At 39.0% G+C, this 26,426-nt stretch overlaps 1 protein-coding gene and 1 pseudogene across 1 annotated transcript in view; one reads left to right on the forward strand and one right to left on the reverse strand.

The window, feature by feature from the left end:
• The window catches only part of RYR2 (ryanodine receptor 2), a 764,447-nt gene that overhangs the window by 146,373 nt on the left and 591,648 nt on the right, over nt 1–26,426 (forward strand). The window contains exon 4 of the mRNA XM_055589046.1: nt 13,299–13,418. Within this exon, the coding sequence (XP_055445021.1) occupies nt 13,299–13,418 (120 nt within the window). The remainder of the gene's footprint in view (nt 1–13,298; nt 13,419–26,426) is intronic.
• LOC129658075 (kinesin-like protein KIF11) lies at nt 15,361–19,797 on the reverse strand (annotated as a pseudogene).

A 26,426-nucleotide genomic window follows, 5' to 3' on the forward strand; every position in this document is an offset into this window, starting at 1 on the left:
TTAGAGATTATTGGTGACATAAATTTATCCCACCCTGATGCAGTTCTTAATTTAGGGCATTACAGGTGAAGTTCCTTTCTGATGGAAGTGATGTTTCCTACTAAACTGAGAATAGAAAGGCATTGATGAAATGTTTATTTGCTCAGAGGAAGCATTCTGCCTTCTCCCTGATGTTTGGATAGATGCCTCTTGTGACTGTTGGAAATTGAGAGGTCTGATGTCTAGATCATCTCTGATATTTGTATGTTTCTGTCTGACTCCTCTCAATGTCCAGCTGACATTACCCGACGCATGGCTCATGCTGTCATCACAGGCTGTAAACTCTTATGTGACATGTGGTATATATGCTTTTGCTTCATAGTCATCAGCACAGAGCAATAGATGACTTCCGTAACTGTATTTTTTTTTCATGAGATTAAAAAAGGTATAACTATGGTCTTACATTAAAAAAACACCTACACAACACAAACACAAAATGATACTAATGATATAGCTTCTAGTTTTCTCTCACCAAAAAAGGGTGGTGGCTCAAGAGACAGGCATATACAGTAAAAGTGTGAAAGGTACATTTAATTTCTCTCTTAATTTGTATGGGAGAGAGATTCCCTTCTCTCCTTTTGCCTTTTTCCACAAAACCATTGAATATGAGGGCTGGAAGGGACCTTGAAGGATATTCAATATATTTGCTAGTGAGGAACTGAGGACTGGACAGACACACTAGTTCAGATGGGATCATATCATTGTAAATAAGAATATTGCTAAAAATAGATTTTCCCTGAAGCATCTCTAGTGTGAGTTCATGGGTCCCTTCTATGTTTCAGGAATCTTTCACAGACCTTCTAGTTGTGTGTTACTGGGATATTACAAGTCTTTCCTTTTGTCTTCAGTGCTTTTAGCTTTATTGCAAAGCATGTCTTTTGGAAGTTTTGAACTAGTAACTTGTGGAATGCAGCCATAAAATTAAAAGATGCTTACTCCTTGGAAGGAAAGTTATGACCAACCTACATAGCATATTCAAAAACAAAGACATTACTTTGCCAACAAAGGTCCGTCTAGTCAAGGCTACGGTTTTTCCTGTGGTCATGTATGGATGTGAGAGTTGAACTGTGAAGAAAGCTGAGCGCCAAAGAATTGGTGCTTTTGAACTGTGGTGTTGGAGAAGACTCTTGAGAGTCCCTTGGACTGCAAGGAGATCCAAGCAGTCCATTCTAAAGGAGATCAGTCCTGGGATTTCTTTGGAAGGACTGATGCTAAAGCTGAAACTCCAGTACTTTGGCCACCTCATGTGAAGAGTTGACTCATTGGAAAAGACTCTGATGCAGGGAGGGGTTGGGGGCAGGAGGAGAAGGGGACGACAGAGGATGAGATGGCTGGATGGCATCACTGACTCGATGGATGTGAGTCTGGGTGAACTCCGGGAGTTGGTGATGGACAGGGAGGCCTGGAGTGCTGCGATTCATGGGGTCACAAGGAGTCAGACATGACTGAGTGACTGAACTGAACTGAGCTTGTGGAATCTGGCATCCTTCAGTAGCATTTGATGTCATGGTTCCTATCTTTTTCCAAGACTTGTGACTGTTTCTATGAATGTCCTGCTCTGCTTTGATCCTTGGTCACCGTGTGTGCCCCTGGATCTTGTGTTAGGCACCACAAAAGAGAACTCTTCCAGTGCACATTGACTGTGGCCTCAGTTCTGAAATGCTTACCTCAGCTTATTCCTTGCAGATGTTATCCATCTTACTGCTGATTTATTCTTCTTGCTTCTTCTGCTGAATTTTATAGTTAGCACCATTTTCTCATTCATGATTTTGGTGCCATAATTAACATTCTTATACAAGCTTTCTCATACAAATATATTTTTCTTAGTGAATTTATCTAGGAATGGAACTTCCAGGTTAAAGGGTATTCCCATTTTCAACTTCTATGTCAAGTTGTTTTCTGAAGGTTTTTTTTAAATAGAAATAATTTACTTTCCTATCAGAGCACAAAAATTCCTATTTTTCCACATTTTTGTTAACACTTAGTACTGTCAGATTTTTTTTATTCCACTCAGCAGAGTAGAAAATAGATTTTATTTTGCTTTTATTCTATATTTCTCTAATTGCTAATACCTATATTTCTTGAACTACTAATATTGTGGTCACTTGTAACCTCTTTTCATGTGTTAATTGACCGTTTATAGTTTTTCTACTGTGAAATGCTCTTTATGCCTTTTTCCTATTATTTTATTTTCCTCAATGATTTTAATAATTTCTTTATATATTCATTTATCTTATATATGTATTTCAAATATCTTCCATAGTTTTTGGTTTTTCATTTTATTTTGTGGTGGCTTTTACTGAACAGAAGTTCTTAATTTTAATGAAGATGAATTTATCAGTCTTTCCTTTTGTGTTGATTCTTGCTTGAAAAATCCTTTCTAATTGTAAGCTAATACTGATATTCGCTCATATTTTCTTCTAAAACTCTTAAAATTTACCTTTCACAATGAAAAATCTTTAAACCTTAGAGTTGATTTTCCATGTGTAATTTTAATGAACAAATTACATATTTATCTGTATTTCCATTCATTCTTGTCATATACTTACACATTTTGACATATAATAGTTAAGGTGCATTTTGTTGTAGTCTGCATTTTTAATTGCATTCAAGGTATTCTGATTTACCTAAGTTGTGCACAAAGGTTGGTGTTTTGGCCGACACTTCTCTCATAATCATTATATTAATGCAATTCACCCCTCTGTGTGGATTATCTGGTTTCTATAAAGGTGTGTGCTCTGCCTGAAGGCTCTTTCATATTCATTGCATTTATAGGGTTTCTCTCTAGTGTGAAGGATCTGATGCTATCTAAGGACAGAGTATGTATTAAAGACTTTTCCAGAGAAATGCCATTCTTATGTTTTTTTTCACCAGTGTGAATTTGCTCATGTACTTAATAGGATGTGTGGTAACTGAAAGCTCTTCCATAGGGAACACATTCATTGAGTGTCTTTTGTGAGTTTTTCATTGGGTATAAAAGTTAACGCTGTTTTTAAAGGCTCTTTCAAATTTACTCCATTTACAGGGTTTCTCTCCAGTGTGACAGTTGTATTTTTTTCCATTTGCACAATTTGCACAATTTATTAAACAAAGCTTTCAGTTTTTTTTCTTTCATATAAGTTGTCAGCAGTTTTTTCCAACTTCTGCATTCAAAATATATTATGTTCCAATTGCTTTGTCTTTAGCAGGTTGTCAGTAAACATAGGTGGCCTGCACCTGGCATGGTTGTGATTTGTACAGCTTGCCATTAGCATCATTGAACTAAATAGCACAGATACCCCAACTTAATGGCTCATTCATTTACTATGATTTATTCAGTATGAGTCATTGCATAAAGTACAGCCTCCATTGCTGGCTCTTGAGTTTGTGACTTCCTGCTGGATACCAGATGCCTGTTGTGATCCATGGCCAATCACATCGCTTCTCTCAGAGTCTGTGGTGATTGGTCACTGCGTGTCTGTTCCCTGTTTCACACACAGACAGCAAGTGTGCTGTTGTATTCCCTCCTGTCTCCTGTGATCATGGCACAGGACATTTTACACAGATGGATACATGGGAATTGCCTAACAAAGACGAAGGTCCGGTAGTGAAACAAAAGGTGGTGAAAATGAAATTCTGATTGAACACAGAGTTGTAGAGGCGACATCTGAATGCAGGAGTGTGGCCACTGTAGCTGCTTGAGAAGATACAGCCATGCAGCCAGAGAATGGAGTGAAGGTGAGCTTACTGACATGAATGAGGGAAACAGATGTGACAAAAGGATGAAGATGTCCCAGAGGAAGTGACAGTGACAAGATGTTCATATTAAAGAACTCTGTGATATTTTATAACATTGAAACTGCTGAAAAATGTGGGATTATGACCACTGGCCATGACATTTGAAAAAATGTACGTTCCCGAGGGTAAGTTACCATGAGAAGGATAAAGCAAGCACTGTTCAGACTACTCTTGAGAAGTGTTTTGTGAAGAAATAAAACACTTTCCATTCTCCATATTTCTAATGTAGTCAATTACAGCATGCTAAACCAATATTATGCAGATGACACCACCCTTATGGCAGAAAGTGAAGAGGAACTCAAAAGCCTCTTGATGAAAGTGAAAGAGGAGAGTGAAAAAGTTGGCTTAAAGCTCAACATTCAGAAAACGAAGATCATGGCATCCAGTCCCATCACTTTATGGGGAATAGATGGGGAAACAGTGTAAGACTTTATTTTTTTGGGCTCCAAAATCACTGCAGATGGTGACTGCAGCCATGAAATTAAAAGACACTTTACTCCTTGGAAGGAAAGTTATGACCCACCTAGACAGCATATTCAAAAGCAGAGACATTACTTTGCCAACAAAGGTCCGTCTAGTCAAGGCTATGGTTTTTCTAGTGGTCATGTATGCATGTGAGAGTTGGACTGTGAAGAAAGCTGAGCACTGAAGAATTGATGCTTTTGAACTGTGGTGTTGGAGAAGACTCTTGAGAGTCCCTAGGACTGCAAGGAGATCCAACCAGTCCATCTTAAAGGAGATCAGCCCTGGGTGTTCTTTGGAAGGACTGATGCTAAAGCTGAAACTCCAATACTTTGGCCACCTCATGCAAAGAGTTGACTCATTGGAAAAAACTCTGATGCTGGGAGGGATTGAGGGCAGGAGGAGAAGGGGACGACAGAGGATGAGATGGCTGGATGGCATCACCGACTCGATGGATGTCAGTCTGAGTGAACTCCAGGAGTTGGTGATGGACAGGGAGGCCTGGTGTGCTGCAATTCATGGGGTCATGAAGAGTTGGACATGACTGAGTGACTGAACTGAACTGAAATCAATATTAGTTTTACTATTTTATTTTTTGTACTTTCATAACTGATACTAGGGAGAGTTTTAATGTTTGAATGAAAAATTTTAAAGATCAAGGAACAGTTCATAAGTAATTGTCCCAGATATTGCTTTGCATAGTCATTTTTTAGAGTCCTGTACTAATGTGCAAACTGAGGACTGCCTGCATTTTTATTTTTTTTTTTTAATTTTATTTTATTTTTAAACTTTACATAACTGTATTAGATTTGCCAAATATCAAAATGAATCCGCCACAGGTATACATGTGTTCCCCATCCTGAACCCTCCTCCCTCCTCCCTCCCCATTCCATCCCTCTGGGTCATCCCAGTGCACCAGCCCCAAGCATCCAGTATCGTGCATCGAACCTGGACTGGCAACTCATTTCATACATGATATTTACATGTTTCAATGCCATTCTCCGAAATCTTCCCACCCTCTCCCTCTCCCACAGAGTCCATAAGACTGTTCTATACATCAGTGTCTCTTTTGCTGTCTCGTACACAGGGTTATTGTTACCCTCTTTCTAAATTCCATATATATGCGTTAGTATACTGTATTGGTGTTTTTCTTTCTGGCTTACTTCACTCTGTATAATAGGCTCCAGTTTCATCCACCTCATTAGAACTGATTCAAATGTATTCTTTTTAATGGCTGAATAATACTCCATTGTGTATATGTACCACAGCTTTCTTATCCATTCATCTGCTGATGGACATCTAGGTTGCTTCCATGTCCTGGCTATTATAAACAGTGCTGCGATGAACATTGGGGTACTCGTGTCTCTTTCCCTTCTGGTTTTCTCAGTGTGTATGCCCAGCAGTGGGATTGCTGGATCATAAGGCATGTCTATTTCCAGTTTTTTAAGGAATCTCCACACTGTTCTCCATAGTGGCTGCACTAGTTTGCATTCCCACCAACAGTGTAAGAGGGTTCCCTTTTCTCCACACCCTCTCCAGCATTTATTACTTGTAGACTTTTGGATTGCAGCCATTCTGACTGGTGTGAAATGGTACCTCATAGTGGTTTTGATTTGCATTTCTCTGATAATGAGTGATGTTGAGCATCTTTTCATGTGTTTGTTAGCCATCTTTATGTCTTCTTTGGAGAAATGTCTATTTAGTTCTTTGGCCCATTTTTTGATTGGGTCATTTATTTTTCTGGAGTTGAGCTGTAGGAGTTGCTTGTATATTCTCGAGATTAGTTGTTTGTCAGTTGCTTCATTTGCTATTATCTTCTCCCATTCTGAAGGCTGTCTTTTCACCTTGCTAATAGTTTCCTTTGATGTGCAGAAGCTTTTAAGGTTAATTAGGTCCCATTTGTTTATTTTTGCTTTTATTTCCAATATTCTGGGAGGTGGGTCATAGAGGATCCTGCTGTGATGTATGTCAGAGAGTGTTTTGCCTATGTTCTCCTCTAGGAGTTTTATAGTTTCTGGTCTTACGTTTAGATCTTTAATCCATTTTGAGTTTATTTTTGTGTATGGTGTTAGAAAGTGTTCTAGTTTCATTCTTTTACAAGTGGTTGACCAGAGTTCCCAGCACCACTTGTTAAAGAGATTGTCTTTAATCCATTGTATATTCTTGCCTCCTTTGTCGAAGATAAGGTGTCCATATGTGCGTGGATTTATCTCTGGGCTTTCTATTTTGTTCCATTGATCTATATTTCTGTCTTTGTGCCAGTACCATACTGTCTTGATAACTGTGGCTTTGTAGTAGAGCCTGAAGTCAGGTAGGTTGATTCCTCCAGTTCCATTCTTCTTTCTCAAGATCGCTTTGGCTATTCGAGGTTTTTTGTTTTTCCATACAAATTGTGAAATTATTTGTTCTAGCTCTGTGAAGAATGCTGTTGGTAGCTTGATAGGGAAATCAAAATTTGCATAGAAACGAATGAAAATGAAAACACAACAACCCAAAACCTGTGGGACACGGTAAAAGCAGTCCTAAGGGGAAAGTTCATAGCAATACAGGCACACCTCAAGAAACAAGAAAAAAGTCAAATAAATAACCTAACTCTACACCTAAAGCAACTAGAAAAGGAAGAAATGAAGAACCCCAGGGTTAGCAGAAGGAAAGAAATCTTAAAAATTAGAGCAGAAATAAATGCAAAAGAAACAAAAGAGACCATAGCAAAAATCAACAAAACCAAAAGCTGCCTGCATTTTTAAAATGAATAAATATAGACTCAATGTGAGAGCACAGATATGGGTTGGTTGTCTTTGGATTCTCTTAGCTCATTTGTTCTGCTATCTACATATTTGCTGTAAGAAAACAAAATAGTACAGTTAACATTTTATTTGGCAATAGGCTAGAAAAGGTAGACATGATGATGGAACAAATGAAATAAACTTGTGACTACTTACCACAGCTTCTGGAACATAGTAGACCCTAGATCAGTGCAAAGCATATCCAGGATTTGATCATTTGTCTCTGCCTCCACTGTTCCCATTGTGGTCTGATTCACCTTCATGTCCGCTAAATGGTTGCAGTGATCCTGTGAGGTCACCCTGCTTCTTCCTCACCTCCCTGTAGGTTGCATTTAGTACATAGCACAGTACTATGTATTTAGTACATATACATTTAGTACAATACATAGCACAGTACTATGTATTTAGTACATATACATTTAGTACAATACATTTCAGTCCCTCAGAAAAAGCCAGAGGCTTTACACTGGGCTTAGGGTTTGTATTGATCTGGACCCTCATCTCCCACCATCCTCCCGCTGGCTTACTCCATTCTCTCTGCAATATCTGCCCTGTTTCTTGGACTTGCCAGGTACTCTTCTGCCGGAGAGACTTTCACAGGCCTTCCTTCTTCTGGAATGCCCCTTCTGCAAGTACTCATGTGACTGATTCCTCTTCCCTGCTTCAAGTCTTTGCCCAAGTGAAGCCTGGTAACTTTATTCATAATTTTAATCACCCCCACTGCAGCATCACTAAGATCCCCTTATCCTGTTCCCTTTTTTCCCACAGACTTTTCACCTTTAACATAATTTGTGGACGTATTGTCTTTTTGTTTATTGTCTCTCTTCCCTGCCAGGAGGTAAGCCTAATAAGTTCAGAGTTCTTTGATTTATTTACTAAATTTTCTCAAGGGCTTAGAACATTTCTTAGCATACATTATGTCCTCAGAAAATATTTCAGTTATGAATGTTTGAAAGAAGCTGTTGGTGGTGGTATTTGATAATTATTTTCCATCTTGTACCATTCCAGCAGACTTGGCAGCATTTGTTATAGAAATCATGTCTTATTTACTCATTGTAAAATTGCCTGGAATGCAGTATCATAGTGCTGGCTTTCCCCCCTGTAAATAATTGATCTCTACACTTAAGAGCTGTAAGAAAGATCACAGGAAAAATACAGGAGCATTTAACAAAAGGAATTCAATCCAACATATACTTATGAAGTATTTACTATGTGCAGAGGTGTAAACTGAATGGTCTTATGATTCCCTCAGGTTTTAACTAAGCTGTTTATTTTCACTGGATACCTGGTTTTCATAGAGTCTAATCTGACCTGCTTGACAGATAGCATTGGATACAATACCCATGGTGAACTTTTTGAGTTAGGGCTAACTGTGGCAAAAGTATCAGAATGTAACTAAAGGAGAGGATCACTTATGGAAGGTTTAAACCTGGATAAACATTTTGAAAGATAAGCCTAATCAGAGCCTAAGGAGAGTACTTGGTGTGATAAGGGACTTCTTAATGACTAGAGTTATTAAAAGCATTTTTGGACTTTTCAAAAGTACATTATGCTTGGATAGCTTAGATTGTATATGAAAAGAGTTGTAGTCTAATTTTTATGGTGTTTATGTGGAAATAGGGGGGAAATGAAGGACTCAGTTGCTTTTATTCATTGATCCAGTGTGTACTTGTGATACTTTAAAATTTCTCATGAATGTGATAGGATCCGTGATTCTCCCCAATAATGCCCTATTTTCTGGCACATGTAACTATGAAATCATTTAATGGGATCATATAATGCTCACCTTAATTTGGGAAATTAAATAGTTTCTTACCTTGGCAATTTTAGAAAGCAACTCCAGTTGTCAGCATGGCAGTTCATGTTTCTGGGTAATCGTAAAGTGGATTATGATAAATAATCATTTATTGTATATATTTGCCAGGCACAGTGTTAGATACTGTATACTCTCATAATTACATACATGAATGCATAGTAACAATCAAGGGAACTGAAGGAAGGAAAATTGTGCCATAGGAACACAAAACAAGGGAATTGCCATAGCCTGGTGGGTCAGGGAAGGCTACCCTCTGGAAGAGATGTTTGAATTGATATTTGAAAGATGATTGTCTTAGCTAGAGGGTGGAGAATGGGTTTAATGACAAGAGTCATGTAGGAGCATAGGAATGAAGGAAGGTTGGTAGGAAGAAATGTTGGGCTTGCATAGACCATGCAGTGCAAAGCCTTTTAGGCTAGAGGTTGGTTTTAGTCTTTTTCCTTAGACCAGTGAGAAGCCAGGAAAAGATTGTAAGCCAGGAAACAGTATGGTTGGGCTGATGATGAGACTTCAAGGTGAAGCACTGTTGTAAGGGAGTTTGCAGTGTGGAAAGCTGTTCTGAAGATTTTGAAGATGTCTAAGTAAGAGCTGAGAGAGTGGTGAGAGAGTAATGGAGGCGAAAGATACTGATGGTGCAGATGTCATAGGACTTGGTGACTATATGCTGGATGTCTCTCTTAAGCCCTGCCATTTATCTAATTGTTCATGAAGTTTCTTCTAAAAGATTTCTTTATTCACAACCCATTATTCAGAATCTTATAAAAACAAGATTAGTAATTTTGTTTCTTCATGTTTGCTTTGGGGTTGGTGTAGGTTCAAGTGTTTCTGGAAACAGCAAGATATTAGTATCTTTGAAGGCTAGTCATTCATGGTTGAGTAGTTAAAAGACTTTGACATTTAAGAAAGTGAAATAACAAAACAGAAGAACAATTCATTTTTGTAGAATTTTTTCCTGCAATGTGATTTCATCATTGTGAGTTGAATCAAAATCTGTTGCCCTAGGTGCTAGGAACTCAAAAAACAAAGTATACCAAAAGGTGGTGAGTATTGAAGGGTGATTTTAGTTTTTACAGGTTGAGACACACCAAGGGCACATGTGACCACAATATGAACACAAGAAATGAGAGTTAAGTTAGCAGCCTGGACCCCAAGGCCTGGGTAGCAAAGACTGATTTAGAAGATGCTTTATGACCCCAAAGTCATATTTTAATGTATCCTTCTTTTTCTGTTACCTGAGCAGTGTTAACTGTCTGGATCCAATCAGTATCAGGCACTGTTTAATCTTTCTTTTTGGATAGATTTCATGTGTGAGTGTGTGTACCAATATCATATACACATATGTATGTGTCAACCGTAGCCAGATTTATTTATTGTACGTTGGTTATAATAATTAAAAATAAAGCTACTTGTCAAAACTTTTCAAATGCATAGTCAGTAGGCTCTCAAACCTCAGTGGTTCTGGAGAAAAACCGTGCATTGAGATGATTTTACTTTTTGTCAAAAAGGAACCCCACAGCTCCCAGATAAACTGGAGAAAATCTTATTGTGTGTGTCAAGCTAGGTTCTATCCATCAAGGTTGGATCAAGGTTGAAAGTTGAAGTCATAGGCTGTTTTGTTGGTGGTGTGGTGGAGCTCCCTGAATTCAATGTTATTTCACGACTAGGTACTACATCACACAATGTTGAGGTACTAAATCGGAAGGAAACTGCACAGTGAGCTGGTTTTATTGGTTTGATGGAGCAGTTCAGTACTTTGCTCCTTTCCCTTATATAAGTTGGAGAAGGAAATGGCAACCCACTCCAATGTTCTTGCCTGGAGAATCCCATGGACAGAGAAGCCTGGTAGGCTGCAGTCCATGGGGTTGCAGAGTCGGATACAACTGAAGCGACTTAGCAGCAGCAGCAGCACCACATACTGATGAGCATCTCTACATGTGCTCTCATTTCTAGTTCTGTCCAAAATCCATGATGTATTTTAACTGTTACATTCGACTGTTACTGATTGCCTCCAAACTCTTATAAAAGACTTATCACATCTTTTCTGGGATCAGGGTCCTTTCTGGGACTCATTCTGAATCTCCCTCATACTTGACCACTTGTTAGAAATGCAGAATCTACCCAAGACCCATGAGTGAGAGGATGCATGTTAAAGATAGAGAAGTACATCTTTAGATAACAGAAGTAGTAAAAGTCACTTGAGCCTTCAGAACCAATGTGGGGCCGGGGACTTTCAGTTAAATTAGGTTTCATGACCAATTCTTGGAAATAAGTATGATCAGCCGTTTGTGAGTGACAGGTTACTTTGAGCCTCGTTTTTCTCAACTATTTCCTCAACTGTTTGTTTGTATGAATGATCAGTATATTGCTAGAATATTGGGAGGATTAAATTAATGCCAGGACTGATACACGCTACATTTTTGGTAAATGTGATGTGCCTTCTCTTCTTTTGGAGCTTACTGGGTAGCACTGTTTATTCTTACCTGCCCTGTACCTTGTTGTATTTTCTTATTCCCATTCCTAAAATGTCTTTAATTAGTCCACTGCAGTAATTACTTACTAAGTGGTATTTATTAAAGATTTCTGACTGCATGGGCTCTTTGTTGAGGCACACAGGCTTTTCTTGTTGCAGTGCACGGGCCTCTCTAATTATAACACATAGGCTTAGTTGCCTGTGACATGTGGGATCTTAGTTCTTCCACCAGGGATCAAACCTGTATCCCCTGCATTGGAAGGTGGATACTTAACCATTGGACCACCAGGGAAGAGCCCTAACTGGTATTTAGATCACCTCTAGTATTCAAAGAAGTCTGTCTTACCCAAGAGTGTAGTTTCCACGCTGGAGTTCACTCCACAGAGGCAGTGAGACAGGATAGCAAAGACATTGGGGATTTGGGAAGGCATTGAACACATCAGCACAATTCAGCACTTTGTTATTAACACCACCTATTTGGCAAACACAATGTATCTTTGATCTTGCAGATTATATAAGTAACAAAGATACTTCATTATTTTTTATTATAGCCATGCTGAACATGAAGTAATCTTCAGATGTACTCATTATATGAAAATAAGCCTTTTTTTTTTTTTTAAAGCAATTGACTTTTGAAATGCAACAACTGAATGCTCACTGGAAATTAATGAGCACTGGGGGGATAGTTGGAAGGTAATTATTAAGAGATTGGACTTGGCTATGACCGATGCTATAAGCCAGCTATTAGGTACTGCTGCTACCACGCAGGAAATAAAGCAAGTACATGGCATTGATAAAGGTTTTTAAATTAGAGGGGTACTTTCCCAATGGATATAGCATTTTCCTCAGGTTAATCAAAAGGGCTTGTGTTCTGCTTTGGAATATTTGTCACATTACCTCTTCTCTACCATTCTACCATGGGTCTTCTAGCATGTACTCATATTCCCTTTTCACCTTGATTCTAATTAAAAGTGTTGATAAGTATATTTGTTTGTTTTTACTTCTCTGTTAGGTATACTGTTTCTTTGAGATTGAAATATCAAAATATAAATGATTAGACTTTTTAGGTATTTGTCACTTAGAACCTGTTAAATTGAGATATTTTGTTTAAAAATGATAATGCCATCTCCCATTTCTTGTTGATGTAGGGCCTTTTGTATGTCAGTCACGGTGGAAGTTTATCTCACTTCTCTCCTCACTTTATCGATGGCAGAACTGGAATAGGGGCCCAGGTATTGCAAATTCTAAAGCCCATGCTTCTCGCTGTGCTCATACTGCCTGTACTGAGTCATCCTGTGGATCATCCTTCCCTTGTACAGTTTTTCCTCTAATTCTGTGAACTTAATTGATTGGAAACCAACAGTTGGGTCTCAGAGGACTGAACTAACAAATCACCTCTCTGTACATTTTTAAGCAATCCAGGATTATTTCACAGAGGATCAAGTTGCCAGTGTGTGGTTGAACTAAGATGATTTTTTGGGTTGATTTGAACCCAGAAGCTCTGTTATTGACCTGTTTTCCTGAGTCAGTTTTGGAACAATGTGATTGTAAGCCTTCTAGTAGACTGTGTTCTATTTTTGATGATACTCGATGTCCTAGGAATATGTCAGACCATTTCTTGATAATTTTGATGATTTAAAGCAGTGTATAAGAACTCTAACATAGAAATCCTGTATTTTACTATTTTCTATTCAGATTGCCTCTGTCGATTGCAAAAAGCTGTTAATTTTCTTCAGTGGTAGTAACTTTTTCTGACTCTCGCCACCCAGTTATCTTTTTTTGGTAAATAAAAATGCTCTAAGACTTGATTGTGTGGATTTGGGAAGGACAGTTCTTAGATTCACTTTGCTCTGATTTTTAAAATGCACTAAAATAACAATCTTTGAGATCTGATTTAGGCTGAGTCATGCTAAATTTCACTGTTTTCCTCTTTTTCTCCCTTTTGCAGGATGATGAAGTGGTCCTACAGTGTACTGCAACCATCCACAAAGAACAACAGAAACTATGTTTGGCGGCAGAAGGATTTGGCAACAGACTTTGCTTCTTGGAGTCCACTTCGAATTCCAAGGTGAGATAAAGCCTTTTCAGGCCATTCAGACATTCAGGTTTTACTAGTGGCATTGAAATTATTTTGTGGGCACTCTTCTGTTTTCTGTGAAACACATCAACTAAAGGAAATTGAACAGTCTTTTCACTATCCATTAAGCACTTTTCAGTTGAGCCCCTAATCCATGTAAATAACTCAGATGCAATTGTTAACAGGAAGAGACAGAGTGTTTTTGCTCCCATGCTATTTATATCCCAGGGGATAAGTAAACATGTTAATAATTTCAGAACCAATAAGGGCTCTGAAGAAAAGCAGAGTGACAGGGTGGAGAGTGCTGAGGTAAGGACTCACCCTTTTGCAAAGAGTATGGAAGGAAGGCCATTCTGAGACAGTGACGTTTAGCTGAATGAAGTGAGAAAGGGAGTAGTACCCTGACCATTCTGGAAAGAGGGACCAGGCAGTACAAGGGCCCCTCATTAAGAATGTGCTTACAGTCTCTTGAAGGAAGGACCAATAGGCACTGCAGCTCTGGTACCATGAATGGGGCCACTAGTGAGGGGAGGTGAAGGGCTTACCAGCCCTTGGTAGCATTGGATTGACCAAAAGCTTTGGGTTTTTATCTTCCCATCTTACGGGAAAACCCAGACAAACTTATTGGCCAACCCCATAGTTGATACTCTTTCCTAGTAAGAAAGGAGGCCATTGGATCAGGTGAGCAATGCAGTTCTATGTAATATTTAAAAGATTGATTTGACTTTTTTGTGGATTCGAGCAGGGGTCACCAACACCTGGTCTGCAGACCAGTCTGTGGCCTCTTAGGAAACTGGGCCTCACCGCAAGAGGTGAGTGGTGGGTGAGCTAGCTAAGCTTCATCTACCCCTCCCCATTGCCTGCATTACCACCCGAACCATCCCTGTCCCTTCGTAGGTGGAAAAATTGTCTTCCGTGAGACTGGTCCCAGGTGTCAGAAAGGTTGGGGACCACTGGATTAGAGAATGTGGAAAGATTAAGATTAAAAGCATGGAGAGCAGTGGAAGGTGCCTGCAGAAGTTTGCAGGGCAACTGCTGGGTCTGCTGATGAGAAGCAGTGATGGTGAGGAAACTTAGTGAGGGGTTGGGAATATGCTTGGAGGATTTAGAGGGTGTGCTGATAGATCAGAGTGTATAGAATAAAGGAAAGAGAGGAAAGGCAGATATCTCTGCAGGTAGACAGTCAACCAGAAAACAGTCAGTTTATTAATCTTTTGGGTAGCACTTTTTAGTTTACAGAGTCATTTGACATGCATGATCACATCTGATTGTCACAATAAGAGTTTGCTATGCATAGTTATTGCTGTTCTATTCACGGTACACTTGAGGGCATGGATGGCTGAGAGACGACAGGTGTTAGACCAGAGGCTTCCTGTGACTTGGTGCCACAGCATTGATAATGGCAAGTTTTCACACTTAACACCTCAGTCTTTTGATTTGAAGCCCTGATTATCATTATTATTTTTTTTTTATTAGCACAGGCCCATGATTCTTTATTTCCTGGGTCTGCGACCACATCTAATCATGTTGAGTAACCATAAACACTGCCAAAACGCCCAGAGTACTACTCCTATGGAAGCAGGGAGTCACGGAGCGCGAAGAGAAGCCGGGTAGCGTCGCCTGCAGGGAGTTGTAGGCTGATGGCCTTGGGTGTTTGCACAACCTCCTTGAGAGGCCTGCGGGATGCTGAGCCACGTAGATTGAGCCTGCAACAGCTACTGCAGGACCGTGGTAGGAAAACGCAAATCTGACCTTGCTTTCTTGCTTGGAATCATTTGGCGAGGATGAGTTCTCATCACTCAAAGGATACATTCATAGTCCTAAAGTAACATTCAGTGTCTTTTTCATCACGATTTAGTACCTGTGGTGGCCTTAACATTTCCTAATTATTCTTTAAGACAATTCTGGATGCTTCCTCTGAGAAAGGGGCTTCCTTTGGACCTCTTTTCTGTGCTTCCACAGCACTATCTTCAGTTCAGTTCAGTCGTGTCCGACTCTTTGTGACCCCATGAATCGCAGCACGCCAGGCCTCCCTGTCCATCACCAGTTCCCGGAGTTCACTCAAACTCATGTCCATTGAGTCGGTGATGCCATCCAGCCATCTGACGAAAAGGGGAAGAACATCCAGGTGGTGCCAAGACGCAGGTAGGGGGAGCTTCAGGGTTAAGAGCCCTGGGCTTTGCTGCCGAGCTCCTTCATGCGCAGTCCGAGGAGAGGGATTTTGCTTGCAATTTTCTGAAGGAACCAGACCTTCCTGTTTCATAGTTTCCTGCGCTAATCAATTCCTGAAGTACAGTTTTACTTTCTGCTGCTAATGACTGTTCTTTCAATATCATATTAGACATCTGAGAAGTGTAGACACATTTTCTGGAATCGATGTGAGAGATCCAACTGCTGCTGCAGTAATAGTGTCTAATACAGACACTGGACGTCAGCGGGGTACCAAACGAGGTCTTGTGGACTTCTAGCATGGCCTTTTGTTTCATGCTGCCATCCTTAATTAATTCTTCCATATTATTAAACAGACTGTTCGTGACATTGTACAGGAGACAGGGATCAAGACCATCCCCATGGAAAAGAAATGCAAAAAAATAAAATGGCTGTCTGGGGAGGCCTTACAAATAGCTGTGAAAAGAAGAGAAGTGAAAAGCAAAGGAGAAAAGGAAAGATATAAACATCTGCATGCAGAGTTCCAAAGAATAGCAAGAAGAGATAAGAAAGCCTTCCTCAGTGATCAATGCAAAGAAATAGAGGAAAACAACAGAATGGGAAAGACTAGAGGTCTCTTCAAGAAAATTAGAAATACCAAGGGAACATTTCATGCAAAGATGAGCTCGATAAAGGACAGAAATGGTATGGACCTAACAGAAGCAGAAGATATTAAGAAGAGATGGCAAGAATATACAGAAGAACTGTACAAAAAAGATCTTCATGACCCAGATAATCACGATGGTGTGATCACTCACCTAGAGCCAGACATCCTGGAATGTGAAGTCAAGTGGGCCTTAGAAAGCATCACTATGAACAAAGCTAGTGGAGGTGATGGAATTCCAGTGGAGCTATTCCAAATCCTGAAAGATGAAGCTGTGAAAGTGCTGCACTCAATATGCCAGCAAATCTGGAAAACTCAGCAGTGGCCACAGGACTGGAAAAGGTCAGTTTTCATTCCAATCCCAAAGAAAGGCAATGCCAAAGAATGCTCAAAGTACCGCACAATTGCACTCATGTCACACACTAGCAAAGTAATGCTCAAAATTCTCCAAGCCAGGCTTCAGCAATACGTGAACCGTGAACTTCCTGATGTTCAAGCTGGTTTTAGAAAAGGCAGAGGAACCAGCGATCAAATTGCCAACATCCACTGGATCATGGAAAAAGCAAGAGAGTTCCAGAAAAACATCTATTTCTGCTTTATTGACTATGCCAAAGCCTGTGACTGTGTGGATCACAATAAACTGTGGAAAATTCTTCAACAGATGGGAATAGCAGACCACCTGATCTGCCTCTTGAGAAATCTGTATGCAGGTCAGGAAGCAACAGTTCAAACCGGACATGGAACAACAGACTGGTTCCAAATAGAAAAAGGACTACATCAAGGCTGTATATTGTCACTCTGCTTATTTAACTTATATGCAGAGTACATCATGAGAAATGCTGGACTGGAAGAAACACAAGCTGGAATCAAGATTGCCGGGAGAAATATCAATAACCTGAGATATGTAGATGACACCACCCTTATGGCAGAATGTGAAGAGGACCTAAAAAGCCTCTTGATGAAAGTGAAAGAGGAGAGTGAAAAAGTTAGCTTCAAGCTCAACATTCAGAAAATGAAGATCATGGCATCCGGTCCCATCACTTCATGGGAAATAGATGGGGAAACAGTGGAAACAGTGTCAGACTTTATTTTTCTGGGCTCCAAAATCACTACAGATGGTGACTGCAGCTATGAAATTAAAAGACGCTTACTCCTTGGAAGGAAAGTTATGACCAACCTAGATAGCATATTCAAAAGCAGAGACATTACTTTGCCAACAAAGGTTCATCTAGTCAAGGCTATGGTTTTTCCTGTGGTCATGTATGGATGTGAGAGTTGGATTGTGAAGAAGGCTGAGCACCCAAGAATTGATGTTTTTGAACTCTGGTGTTGGAGAAGACTCTTGAGAGTCCCTTGGACTGCAAGGAGATCCAACCAGTCCATTCTGAAGGAGATCAGCCCTGGGATTTCTTTGGAGGGAATGATGCTAAAGCTGAAACTCCAGTACTTTGGCCACTTCATGCGAAGAGTTGACTCACTGGAAAAGACTCTTATGCTGGGAGGGATTGGGGGCAGGAGGAGAAGGGGATGACAGAGGATGAGATGGCTGGATGGCATCACTGACTCGATAGATGTGAGTCTGAGAGAACTCTGGGAGTTGGTGATGGACAGGGAGGCCTGGTGTGCTGCGATTCATGGGGTCGCAAAGCGTCGAACATGACTGAGCGACTGAACTGAACTGAACGGATTCAAGTTTTTGCCGAAAAAGTCTTGAGCTGCTGCGTTATGCTGATCAACTGCCTTCGTACGATCCAGTTTAGAATGGAGACCAAATACATCTCTTGTAGTTTCTTCAACTACGTTGAGCAACCTGTTGGCAGCATCATGAAGTCTCTCCTCAGCACTTTCCAAAGCCGAGGTGATACATTCTTCTTCAACAAGCTGTAATTTCGTTTCCTGCAAATATCTTTGAGTGGTTTCAAATTCCTTTGTCTTAATTTGCAGGTCAGATTTGCACTGGTTAAGTTCATTTTTACTATCCATAAACAATTCTGTAACCCTATTTAGCTCTTCCTCAACAGCAATAATTTTTTCAACCAATTCTACAGTTTCTTCCTCTTGAACAGTTAGTTTTCCACTCATAGCTCTAAAATTTTCTTCAGAAATGTACACTCCATTTTTTTCACGAGTTGCAGCAAGATACTGTTTCAGATGCTCTATCTCTTCTGTATATTCCTTAATCAGAACTTTTTTGGTGAGCTTCTGGTTAACCTCAGGCTTATTGAGTACACCTCAGGCTTACTGAGTATGTTCTTTGCTCTATGAGCATATTCCAATGTACTCAGAGTTTCCTCCAGATTGAGAGATGCAGGAGAAACTGTTGCAATGATAGATGTTCTTGTATGTCCCCCAAGAGAGTCCTGGAGGATTCTAGTCAGTTTAGATTCTCGATAAGGAACATGAGGTGTTCTTTCTACAAGAGCAGTAATAACCCTTCCCAGAGTCAACAGGGACTGATTGATATTTCCAGCTTCCCGAGCTCTCTTGTCAACTGCTCAAGAACGGCCAGTGTTCTCACTGCCTGCAAGATCAACCAGGTTCAGCTTTCCAGTTTTAACAAGCTCCTGTCCATCAACTGTAGTTTCTTTCATAGGTATTGTAACAGAGAAAACTGAGTGGGATTGACTAGAGTAGGCGTTCATCAAAGTTGCGTGGCTGTCCTTTTTGCTGCCTCCTTCTCCAAAATTTGATAGACTTCATCCTTGTTGGATACTGTACTTTCTTCTAAACCTTTGATTATCACTCCCCTCTTGTTACGGGGATCATCAAACATCTGCAGGCTCTCAGAAACATCAGAAGACGGATTAAGGAGATCAAAGAGCTCTTCATTATAGATTTCCAATAGTGACACTTTCACTGACAATTCAGTACCATTATCAGTAAGTTTCTCAAAAATCTGATGAAGAGTACGTGGAATTATACCAGCCAAAGGATCCTCCTCTCAAGTATACTCTTCATTAGGGGACCTCTGACCTTCCATTGTAAAGGTTTTTCCAGCGTGGGTTTGGCCATATGCAAAAATAGTGCAATTATAGCCCATAATAACTTCATCCAGAACTGGACAAACAACACTTCGGTAAATGTCAGTTTGTTTAGTATTTGCTCCAAAAACCATATCAAAAGTATATGTTTTCCTTGAGCTTTTGTCTGCCAGTCCTCCAGTTCGAACACTGACTTCCTTCCACACATGATCATGTTCTGTTACCAAATGGGCATTAGCTTTCCTCTCTGCCAAATTAAACGGTCTGCATCTCACCACCACCTGGATGCTCCCCGCCCCCTCATCCACCACCCCCCAACCCCTCGCAGATGAGCTCAGCTGAGACACCATGACCACCCCCAAGAAGGCTGGGTCACGGAGCCAGGCGCCCCCCTTCCCTGCCGGGCAATGGCATGCACTCAGAAATCGCCATCGCCCAGGATCCGCGATGGACCACGGTGCCCGCCCTGCACCAGCCTGAACCCCCCAGCCATAAACCCAGTCTCCGTTCCAAGCCCAGGAAACCCGAATCCCTGATTCTTAATGACACAGTACCCCTTTGATTATTCTGTGAACAATGGAACAATGTCTATATATGATTTATTAAAATAATTTAGTGCCAAGTCATGTTACTAATATTACAATGATGGGTGACATAACATTATGTATTTTATCGCCCTGCCTTGATTTATTTTTAATTTGACAAATGTTTATTGAGCATTCTCTTTGTGAAAATTACAAAGTGCTAGCTACCAGTTGTGAAAAATATTCTTCTTAGAAAGCATATCAAGAATTTAATATTTAGTACTTTCCCTGTGGTTTCTGGTATTTTGTAGTGGCTAGAACCAGGCAGGCCAGTTAGCTAGGTTTTGATTTTTCACGGTACTGGCTGTCCTTGCCTTGGTCTTTAATATAAGAGCTGATTTCCAGTACTAAAGATGAATTCTCCTGATTCTCTAGCAGGTGTGTCATGTGGTAGTCAAGGCACTGAAATAGGCTAGGCATGCAGTTAATATTGAGATCCACCAAGATGGAGTAGAAGGAGGTGGAGCTCACCTCTCCCAACAAGCACATCAAAAATACATTTACATGTGGAACATTTCTCACTGAAAACTAACTAGAAACTGGCTCAGAGTCCTGTACAACCAAGGATGTAAGAAAGATCCACATGGAATCTTGTAAGAAGGGAAGAGAAGTGATCAGTTTGGGACCTATGCCTTTGGAAGGGGACTCAGAGGAAAAGAGAAATTATACAGGTGGAGATTTTTCCTGAGGAGTGAGCAGTTCCAGCCACATGTTGGGTGTCCCAGCCCAGGGGTCTGGCACAGGGAACTTGAGCTCCTTTGCTGGTTGGAGAGCTGGTGGGACTCACAGGAGGGCTATGGGAAGCCCAGATTTTGCTTGTGAGTTGTGGGCAAGCGCTAGCTTGCTCCTAAAGCAGGGTGGAGAGGGCAGATTGAAAACTGTGGAGATGGCTGCTTGGTTTCCCTCACCTTCTCTATTGCATGCCACAGCCTGAGCCCAGTGAATACTCCAGCCCTGCTTACTATTTGCTAATGATGAAATGTCAGAAACAGAAAACACAGAAACATCCTGTCTAAAATTGCATCAAAAATTATAAAATACCCAGGAATACACTAAGGAAGTAAAAGACCTTTGCCATGAAAACTATAAAATTCCGTTGAAGGAAATTGAAGATGATATAAAGAAATATATTTCATTCATAAATTGGAAGGTATAATATTGGTAAATATCTCTACTACCTAAAGCAATCTACATGGAAGCTGGTCCCATCACTTCATGGCAAATAGATGGGGAAACAATGGAAACAGTGACAGACTTTATTTTCTTGGGCTCCAAAATCACTACAGATGGTGACTGCAGCCATGAAATTAAAAGACTCTTGCTCCTTGGAAGAAAAGTTATGACCAACCTAGACAGCATATTAAAAAGCAGAGACATTACTTCACCCACAAAGGTCCATCTAGTCAAAGCTATGGTTTTTCCAGTAGTCATGTATGGATGTGAGAGTTGGAGTATAAAGAAAGCTGAGTGCTGGAGAGTTGATGCTTTTGAACTGTGGTGTTGGAGAAGACTCTTGAGAGTCCCTTGGACTGAAAGGGGATCTAACCAGTCAATCCTAAAGGAAATCAGTCTTAAATACTCATTGGAAGGACTGATGCTGAAACTGAAACTCCAGTACTTTGGCCACGTGATGCTGGGAAAGATTGAAGGTAGGAGGAGAAGGGGATGACAGAGGATAAGATCATTGGATGGCATCACTGACTCAATGGACATGAGTTTGACTAAACTCCGGGAGTTAGTGATGGACAGGGAGGCCTGGCTGCAGTCCATGGGAGTTGCAGAGTCAGACACGACTGAGCAACTAAACTGAATCCCTGTCACATACCCATGACAATTATCACAGAGCTAGAACAAATAATCCTAAAATGTATATGGAAACACAAAAAGCCCTGAATTGCCAAAGCGGTTTTGAGAAAAAAGAATAAAGCTGGCGGTATTATGCTCCTGACCTCAGACTATACTACAAAGCTGTAGTAATGAAAACAGCATGGTACTGGCATAGAAAGAAACACATAGACTATGGAACAGAATAGAGAGCCCGGAAATAAAGCCAGGCGCATACTGTCAAGTAGTCTATGACAAATGAGATAAGAATATACAATGGATTACAAACAGTGTCTTCAATAAGTGGTACTGGGACTACTGGACAGTTTCTTGTAAATGAGATTAGAATGTTTCCATACACCGTATACAAAATAAATTCAAAATGGATAAAAGACCTAAATCTTAGACCTGAAGCCATAAAATCCTAGAAGAGAACATAAGCAGAACATTCTATTTAATATACTCTGTTAGTGTACCTGAAACAAATATAATACTGTAATCACTGATACTTCAGCAAAAACTTACACAGTTATGTACATCAAGGGCCACTTGGCTGTTAGGTGTGGCTGATGATGTAATGCACTGACCATTTCAGCCATTTTTTTGTTCTTGTTGTGCTCCCTTTTTCTTTTTGGTTTATCTGAAAATTTGTGTTTAGGATGAGATACTGAAATTGTTTATCAAACATAGACTAAAATAGCAATTGAAGTCTAGTAAACCGATTTGAACTTTTTTTTTTTTATAGTTCTTATAGCATAAATACTCTTTTCTTTCTCCTACTCAGATTACTTGACAGTTCCCTACTATGTCAGTATTGTTTTCCTTTTTTCATACCTCTGTTTTACTTTGTTCTCACTGAATTGTATATCCTTCCTTTACTTTTCCTGCTGGTAAAATACTGCTTGTCTTTCTAAGTCTATCTACAACAGTCCCTCTTATGGACTGTTTTTCTCAAACGATTTGTTTATATTGCTATTATATTGTCAGTTGCGCTTAATTCTGTGTAATATCCACAGCACCTTCTCTCCCTGAATTTGTAAGTATGTATACTCCCAGCTACATGTAGTAGCTTCTGAATTCTCTGAGGACCCTGGGTATAGATCATTTATGTTCTTATTTCTTAGTACAAAGCAGAAATAAGTGATTTATAACATTTGCTGCTGCTGCTGCTAAGTCGCCTCAGTCATGTCCGATTCTGTGCAACCCCATAGATGGCAAACTTAGATACTGATATGTTTCATGCAGATGCATTTGAATTTGACATTCATTGGTAGAAAATGAGAGATCGCCTTTTTTTACCTCTCAAATTGGTTCTCCTGCATTTATTATAAAGGTTGGGAGAACAGAATTATTGTTAGCATTGAGTGGTCAGTCACTGTAAATTATGCATGTGTTCCTGGAAATGATCCCAGAAATATCTTAAGCTACAGAATCTTCTAATCAAATGCAAGACTTACTTTTTCAAAGACTGTTTCAGTCTCCTAGGATACTTATTCAGGCTAATGTCTGCCTGAAAGTGAATGTTTCATAATTTCAACATAGATTTTCTTGCAGAAAATGTAAACATATGTTTGATATGTTTAATTGGTTATTTGTAATTCATAATTATGGATACTTACTGTGCACTCTTTATATGAAAGACATTTTTGTTTCTGTATTTTAGTGATTTTCAGAGATACCCACTTTATTATTACTAAAAGTTTATGGAGAAATTAGAAGTTATTAGAGAGGCATAGTTGTTACTCTCTTTGAATCTCTACTTAAAAACAGATGTGTGCTGATGCCAAAACGTGAAACCCACAGACAATATAATATCTAAGAAAACCTAGGTGACAAGTTATCCCAAATCTGATGTCAGTAAGTGAAGAGGAGGAAGTACAGGGAAGACAACATGATTTCTGCCATCTTTGGAAACTGGTAACAAGTATTAACTAGAAATCATGGGGGACTACGTGAAACTGGCAGCTAAAACTAGAAAGATGCGAAGGAGCTGTGATAAGGAGGGATGTTTCTAGAGCAGTCTTGGCCTGTAGACTTATGAAACTAACCAGTAAGTCTCTTCCAATGACCAAGTCCTCCTCTGAGGGAAAATTGTTGGGAATCCAGTTCAGATGGAGCAAGGTTGATGGGACAAAGGATAGAGAAGGGCCAGGTAAAAGTAGGGCAGGGAGACAACCAATAGATCTCATATCAAAAAGTCCTTGCTTTGACCAGTGGGTGAAAACAGCAGAACAAGTTGCTATAGGACCATGAAGTTACAAAAGCTATGCTGTCCCACCCTCCTTTCCTAAGGATACAAGAAAGGTCGTTTCAATCTTTACTGTTTATTTGTTGCCTGTAGACTTAATTCTGCTCCTTATTTGTCTCTTTGCTTTTAAACTATATATGCACACACACACACACATATATAGTTATATATATGAATATAATTATATATATAATCATACATAATTTGTATATAATCATGTATAATTTATAAATAATCATGTATAATTTATATATACTATATAAGTGGAGCAATCTAATTACATTTATTTATATAATCATTTATAATTTTCCTTTATGTATATCTATGCATTTTCTGTGTCAGAGAGAGGATAAGGAACAGAATAATATCTGTCCATCAGACTTACAACTGTTAAACCAGGAATTTATAAGAAACATGATTACTGTGCTAAAGGTTCCAATGGCTAAGGCAGATAGCCTGCAAGGACAGATGGGCAATGTAAGCAGAGAGATGGAAATTCTAGGAAATGATGGAAAAGAAATGCTGGAGATCCAAGACATTGGAACCAAAATCAAGAATGCCTTTGATAGGCTTATGAATAAATGAGAATTTGCTGAGCAAACAGTTTCTGAGCTTGAGAGTACTTCAAAAGAAGCCTGCAAGACTGGTAACAAAAAGAAAAATTACTGAAAGAAAAACCGAACAGAATAGAGTATCTAAGAACTATAGGGCAACTACAGAAGTTCTCTAGGATCATGAAGAAAGGAATAGAAGAAATATATGAAATAATAAAGACTGATGATTTTGGCAAATTAATGTCAGACAGCCACAGATACCGGAAGTTCAGAGAATAATAAGCAGAATAAATGAAAAACCCCTACATGTGGGTGTATCATTTTCAGTGTACAGAAAATTAAAAAGTCCAGAGAGATGCCAGAGGCAAAAATGTCCTTATAGAGGAGCAAAGATAAGTATTACATTCAACTTCTCAAAACACCATTGGAAACAAGAAGAGACAGTAGTGAAATATTTAGTGTTGAGGGGAAACAACAAGAACAACAAAACTCTACCAACCTAGAATTCAGTATCCTGCAAAACTACCCATCAAAATGAAGATTGGATAAAGAGTTTCTCAGACAAACAGAAACTCAGGGAGTTTTTTTTCCAGTAGACCTGCTGTGTAAGAAATGTTAAATAAGTTCTTCAGTAATAAAATATATAGGTCAGCAACTCAGATTTTTAGCAAGAAGGAAGAGCATCAGAGAATGAATAAGTGAAAATAAAAAGTTTTATTTTTCTTGTTCTTAATTTTCCTAGCAGATCTTTGAAAATAATAATAGCAATACTGTATCCAAATATATTTATATGTATTCATTCAATAACTTTCCAGAGAGAAAGCATCAGGCCCAGCGGATTATTCACTGGTGAATTCTATCAAACATTTAAGGAAGACACTATACTATTTCTTTATAATCTTCTTCAGTTGATTGATGCAGAATGAATATTTCCTAACTCATCTATGAGACCAACATGACACTCTCATATCAAACCATGATACAGCATTAAAGAATACTGACCACATTTTAGCCCATGAAGCAAAGCTCAGTCAATTCCAAAGAACAGCAATAAAACAAACAGGACTTCTAAAACCAAAACTAAAAATTAAAAAAAAAAAGCTCCCAAAGGGACTTTTATGTTCCTTCTACTTGAAAATTGCAAAGTACACTATTAAATGTTAGGTCAAAGGAAAAATAAACTAAAATGGAAGAATTTCTTGAATATAGTAAAAATGAATACATAACATTTTAGAATATGTGGGCATATCTAAGAAGGTTACCAGGAGAAAACTTTTATCATCAAATGCATGTATTAATGAAATTAAAAAGAAAATAAAATGAATTAAGCAAGCAGATAAAAACTAAACGAACAAAGTAAACAAGAAAAAGCAACAGGATAGGATTAATAACGATAAAAATGAATTAATTTAAAATTGATTTCTTGAAAAAAATCAACAAAGTACAAATATTAAAACATTAGAGGTTACATAAGGATATGAAAGGGAGAACAGTCAAAATTTTGTATAAATTTAGTAAATTAAATCCTAAAGGACCATTTGCTCAATTATATGCAACTAGATTTGGAAATCTTCATGAAATAAATCATTCTGTAGAAAAATTAAATACACTACAGAAAGCCTAAACAGACAAATTGTCATAAATAAAAGAATTTCCTGATAAAAAATGCACCAGGATTAGATAAACCTCAATTTAACTATGCAGCTTAAATTATTCCAAAGATAGGGAAAGTGGGAAATTTTCAAATTTATTATAACATGGATTCTAAAATCTTAAAAAATTATTTTGGAAAATTGTAGAATAATTTTAAATATGAATATTGACTCACAAATCCAAAGTAAAATGTTTTAACAGAAAACAGTGTTGCCTTAAGACATACATCATAACCAAGTGGGGTTTATTCCAGGAATTCAAGAATGGCTCAATACCAAAAACTCAATTAGTGTAATTCTTCATATTTGTAGAGCTCAGGAGAAAAATCCTTTTGACATCTCTG

The sequence above is a fragment of the Bubalus kerabau genome, chromosome 1 (genome assembly GCF_029407905.1).
Source record: "Bubalus kerabau isolate K-KA32 ecotype Philippines breed swamp buffalo chromosome 1, PCC_UOA_SB_1v2, whole genome shotgun sequence".
Taxonomy (NCBI): Eukaryota; Metazoa; Chordata; class Mammalia; order Artiodactyla; family Bovidae; genus Bubalus; species Bubalus kerabau.